Source organism: Hypanus sabinus, chromosome 7 (assembly GCF_030144855.1).
Source record: "Hypanus sabinus isolate sHypSab1 chromosome 7, sHypSab1.hap1, whole genome shotgun sequence".
In the NCBI taxonomy this organism is placed as follows: Eukaryota; Metazoa; Chordata; class Chondrichthyes; order Myliobatiformes; family Dasyatidae; genus Hypanus; species Hypanus sabinus.
The window spans coordinates 130,889,243-130,895,242 of record NC_082712.1 but is presented as its reverse complement, the minus strand read 5'-3'; the positions used below and the strand labels follow the sequence as shown (position 1 = coordinate 130,895,242).

The following is a 6,000-nucleotide window of genomic DNA, read 5'->3' as shown; positions in this document are numbered from 1 at the left end:
CTGATTTGCTGTGATATTCAAGGATGTGCAATGGTCATGAGCAGGTGAAGATAGACTGTGTTAACACCTCAGTGATCCATTCTGCTCTTTGGCAGCACAAAAGGTAGGCAAGAGCATCTGTGTCTGGTAGCATCCTCCTTCCACACACTCAGCACCTCTGACTTTAACAGAACTGAATGCCTAAGAAAAGCGTAACCAAGGGTAAACACTTCTGCAAACACTCATCAACTAAAGGTGAATTTCATAGTTCTTTTTGTCATTTTTGGAGCTTTTGTCTCCCTTTAGAGTTAGGCAAGTTTCTGTCATCACAAAAACTCCATAGCATTCAACACCAGCTTTAATGAATTCTGTTTATGAGAGTTTGATTTTTTTTTTGAATTGTGATGTGTAAAACACAAATAATGCAATTTAAATATTACCATTATTTAAGTCTTCAAAGAAGCAGGCTTGAAGTTGAACTGCTGATTAGTGGTAGTCTTAGTACAATGCCTTTCATTCTTATTTCTGGGCAGTGTGTTGCAGCTTGTGGTTTGTTGGAATAGATTTTCTTTGATGTGAAGGTGTGGGTCCCTGCCACTGGGAAGGACAGAGCCTTCAATTACCTTTTGCACACTAAAACTTGGAGCAGTGTTGAGGCTGGTGACTTGCTCAACCTGTCCTCACCTCTTATTAGGATTCATGTCAATGGAATTCCAACTCTAGTCCTGTTGACAAACTCCTGGACATGGGCCACAACTCACAGGTCGAAGAACTGGCAGGGCAGAGAAGAATAATAAATCATTAAATTACCTCCACAAGGATACACTCAGTGGCCACTTGTACACTTGCTGCTAGTTGATGCAAATAGCTAATTAGCTGGGCATGTGCTGTTTCCATACCAGGCCATGATGCAACCAGTCCATATACTTTCCACCACACGTCTATAGAAGTTTGTCAAGTTTTAGATGTCATGTCGAATCTTTGTAAACTTCTAAAGAAGTAATGCTACTGATGTGTTTTCTTTGTAATGGAACTTATATTCTGGACTCAGGACAGATCCTCTGAAATGATAACACTGAGGAGTTGCTGACCCTCTCCACCTCTGATCCCCCAATCAGGATTGGCTCATGGACCTCTAGTCTCCTCCTCTTGAAGTCAATTATCAGATCCTTGGTCTTGCTGACATCGAGAGAGAGAGAGAGAGAGAGATTGTTGTTGTGACACCATTCAACCATATTTCAATCCCGTGCTATATGCTGATTCATCACCACCTTTGATTTGGCCAATGACACTGGCACTGTCAGAAAAATTAAACATGGCATTGGAGCTATGCTTAGCCTCGCAGTCATAAGAATAAAGCAAACGGAGCAGGGACTAAGAACCCAAGCCTTGTGTTGTCCCTGTGCTGATGGAGATCATGGACGAGATACTGTTGCCAATCTGAACTGACTGGGGTCTACAAGTGAGGAAATCCAGGATCCAATTGCACAAGGGGGTATTGAAGCTAATTGATAAGTTCTGAGGGGATTATAGTATTGAATGCTGAGCTGTAGTCAATAAAGAGCTTCCTGACGTATGCTTCTTTGCTGTCCAGATTTACCAAGGTTGAGTGAAGAACCAATGAAATAGCATCTGCTGTGGGCCCGTTGTGCCGGTAGTCAAATTGGAGCTGAAGCAAGTCGCTTCTCAGGCAGGAGTTGATATGTTCTGTCACCAGCCTCTCAAAACACTTCATCAGAGAGAACGTAAGTGCTACCAGACAATAGTCATTGAGGCAGGTACCACATTCTTCTTAGGCACCAGTGTAATTGAAACCTGCTTGAAGCTGATTGCTATCTCAGACTGCCAAAGCAAGAGGTTAAAGATCTGTGGACATACCAGTCAGTTGATCAGCACAGATCTTTAGTACTGTGCCAGGTACCCCATCTGGGCTGGATGCTTTCTGTGGATTCACGCTCCTAAACGATGCTCTGACGGCAGCCTCAGAGGCTGTAATCACAGGATAATCAGGGGCTGTGGGAACTCGTGTTCCAAAGACATGCTGAATTTTCAAGTTCAAACATTCCAACCTAAAGTTATAAAGTTTATTTTATAAACCCAAATCTTAATAGGATGGATCTGGTTGTGGAACTCAGCAACATTTACTGCAGACCCCATGGCTGTAAAACAAAGCTCTTTGCCAATCAATATCTCCTCAGTCTAATTGGAGTGTGGAGGCATTAGAAATGATCTTTCAGGAATTACTAGATTCTGGAATGGATCCAGAGAATGGGAAAACATGAAAGGAAAATCTTCTCTACATCTACTGCAAAAATCAGTAAAACTGGCATGCCCCACAAAAGATATAACAATAAAAAAAAATGGAAAGGGAAAAAATCCTAAGTATGTACTGTGAAAGAGAACTGAGTATTCAGTACTCTGCCATCATTTCCAAATGTATGGAATCCACAGTAACACTCTTTATCAGACAGAGAAAGGCATCTCCTTGACCTTCACTCTCTGAAGGGTTCTGACAAAAGTTATTTTCCATGTTTCGACAGAGCCACGGTCAATCAATGGCCAAACCACACATTTGAATATCGTGTATTAGAAATGTTTTTGAAGTTTGTATGAATGAGAGCATTATTTCAGAGCAGTCACAGCATTATTCTCTAGTAATGAGTCTGCCAATATAACAACCAAATCCAGCAGATAAAAGGAGTGCTGAGCCACACTGAACAAACACACAACGATTCCCAAGACATGTACATGCAGCGCGAGGATTCAAGATTATCCCTGGAATTAAAGAAACTGTGCTCAGAATTTTCCAGAACTGGGAAACTGAACACAACTGAAAGCATCAACACAAGAGATTCCATCTTAGAACTGGAAGCATTAACTTCAGTAGTGAGAAATCAGCCACAAAGACTTCAAGCTTTGTCATTACAATCAAACCCTGTTAAGAAACTGTGAAGTGCAACGTCCTGCATGGGAAAGAATGGTAAGGAAGGAGTTTTCGACTATTTATAAAAGACTCGTATACAGTTAGAACCCTTCACAGCTATTCCAAGGCATTTATATCCAATCAAGTATTTGTCAAGAGTGGCAACTGTAATAAATTAGGAAATATGATAGCATATAGCAAGCTCCACAATCAACACTGCAAGAATAACTACAGCAGTGATTTTCATCTGTAAAGTTAAAGTGTGTTGCTATTAGTACATAATTTCTAGTTTGGTTTTCTTCCGTTTCACAAGAAAATCAAATGAACTCAAAGCGTCTATTTTAACTATTATGAGCTAAGCAGAGTACTAGTTACTTACTTCACTTACTAATTCAATCTTAGCTGCAAGTCTGTTCAGCTTCATGCATACCTTTTTAACACCTACAGCGTATGGTTAAGCTTCTCGAAGTTTTGATGTTGTTTTAATCAATATTATAAACAACCAAAAATTATAGTACATGCTGCACTTTTTTTGTAACATTCTCAAATACATGGTTGCCTCTTGAACTATCCCATGGAAATCAATAATTAAAAAGATCAAGCTATGGTTCAGTTATAGCCAGAAACTTATAGCATTCGTTAAATTCTATTTAATTACTGAAACAACAAAGTGTCAGTAATATTGAAGGAAATATTTTCTCTTTGTCTACTCTCTTCCAAAATGGTCTCAGCTATTAGGCGACACTAACTTAAACGAGCTAAGCCTCTAAGCTCATTTAATGTGTACCAGGAACTTGTGGCTTAATGAACTATCAGTCATTGCCAGTGCCTTAACTATGTGAATAGATTTCCATATAGATGAACTCTCACTTCCTGGGTGAAAAATTATCGTGTTTAATTTGTCATACTTTCTCTCAACAAGAACCCTTCCCTTTCAATTAAGCTCCATAGTGTTAACCAATGTACTGTATACGCCATTGTCAGCAATAAACTCATCAAAATAAGGTATGCCTTACAGTTCCTAGAATTCATTAGCTACTGCACAAGTGTTTCAAAGGTACATTTAATGTCAGAGGAATGTATACAATGTACATCCTGAAATGCTTTTTCCATGGAAACAGAGGAGTATCCCCAAAAAATGAATGACAGTTAAATATTAGAACCCCAAAGTCCTCCCCAGCTCCCCCCTGCATGTAAGCAGCAGCAAAGCAACGACCCCCTCCCCACACCAGCAAAAAAAATTGCATCAGCATCCACCACCGAGCACTCAAGAGTCAGCAAAGACACAGACTTGCAGTACTCCATGGACTACCCGTTCACCCGGTATTCGACACTCTCTCTCTCTCTCCCCTCAATTAGGGGGAAAGAGGTGTTTCCGTTTCACCGCGAGAGGGGAGACATAACGAACAACTCTCTGATTTACAATGTTAAAAGTCCATTACGCAGCTTTTCCTGAGCTCTGTGCCCAAAGATCTCGGCTAGAGATCATCCATCTCCCACGGCACACCTATTTCCTGCCTGGACACCGACCTTCGGCCTGCCCGTCTCCAGAGCAACAAGATCCCAGAACTCCGAAGGTGAGCTGATCCCTTAGGCTGCATCCTTGGCATGTCGAATAACAGCCGGTCGTGAAACCCCGAGACCGGGATTCATTCTATTGCAGATATTATATTGGCATGGAGGACTGACTCATTAAAATAATAAATTGGTAATTTTCAGATTAGTAACAGGGATCAGTTTTGGGTGCCTCATGGATATATTAATGCCTTGGAGAAAAGAATTACATGTATTGATGCCAAATTTGCTGAAGGTACAGCGGGACAACATGTTGGAGGATGGCATGATGTGTCTGCAGATGGATATCGGTTGAGTAACTGGGCTAAAGTCTGGGGATGGAGTATAATAATAAAAAAGCAATCTGAGTTTGGTAGAAAACCAGATAAGTGGACAATGCCATAAAATGCTAAAGAATTGGTCTACTGCCTTCACAGTGTATTGTGTACAAAGCTAGACCTAGATTATACATCTTCTCAAAACTCACCTGAGCCAGCAGCTTTCTTTAGGGTTTTTAACGAAAAAAACTTTGTGAAACCGCAGAAAGTAAAACACGCATAAGATTTAATACAGAATCGCTGTGTGCCTGAATAGACTAATATTATAGATTATTCTCACGGTCAGTGCTAAACAACATTCTACACACGGGCAACATTCTATAGCTATGCCATGGACTAGAGCGAACTTGTGATGCAACAATAGCTTAATAGCAACGAATGATAAACACAATACTTCCTTCAAAGTTCATCTACTAAATGCTCACCAATTTTAAGAAAGCTGAAGACTCCCAGATATTGCTGCTTCAAGGGCAAATAAAGAGTGGATGGAGATGGATGTCTTTCTATCATGTTTGCTCAAAGTCAAAATCAAAATTAACCCATGCAGGAAATGATGTAAAAAACAACAGGAACTGATGATTAGTATAAAACAAACAGCACCTGTAGAGGCAGAACACTTGGCGTGCTGTACATGAAGCACAGATGGCTAGCAAACACAGTTAACAAGTAATTAGGAACACACGTGTAATGCTAGCCCTTATTGCGAGGAATGTAAAAGTAGAGAAATTCAGCTACAACTGCAAGGGTGTTGGTGAATCATATCTGAAGTACTCCATACAGTTCTGGACTCCTTTTCAAGAAGGATAATATTTGCAATGAAGGCAATTCAGAGAGGGTTTGTCCACTGGAGATGAATTGTGATTAAGGAAAGATTGATCAGATTTCAGAAGATTCAGAGGTAATCTTATGAAAACAAGATTATGAAGGTACTTGCAAGGGGGTTGCTTCCTCTCATGGGAAAGCATCAGAACTAGAATGGGGGGCATAGTTTTAGAATACGAGTCACCAATTCAAGGAGAAGGCAAGGAAGAAAATTTTATCTCAATGGATCACACATTTTTAAAATTCTTTCTTCCACAGAAATGTAATATTTAATAATTAAATATATTTAAAGTTGAGTTTTTTGTCATATTTACTGTACTGCACGGAGCAGACTCGATGGGCTGAATGGCCTAATTCTGCTCCTGTGTCTTATGGTAAGTGCAC

General features: G+C 40.2%; 1 protein-coding gene across 1 annotated transcript in view; it reads left to right on the top strand.

Annotated features, from left to right (window-relative positions):
* The first annotated feature begins 2,721 nt into the window (after positions 1-2,721).
* LOC132397550 (eosinophil peroxidase-like) overlaps positions 2,722-6,000 on the top strand; it is a 53,464-nt gene continuing 50,185 nt past the window's right edge. Inside the window, exon 1 of the mRNA XM_059976373.1 lies at positions 2,722-2,865. Within this exon, the coding sequence (XP_059832356.1) occupies positions 2,722-2,865 (144 nt within the window). The remainder of the gene's footprint in view (positions 2,866-6,000) is intronic.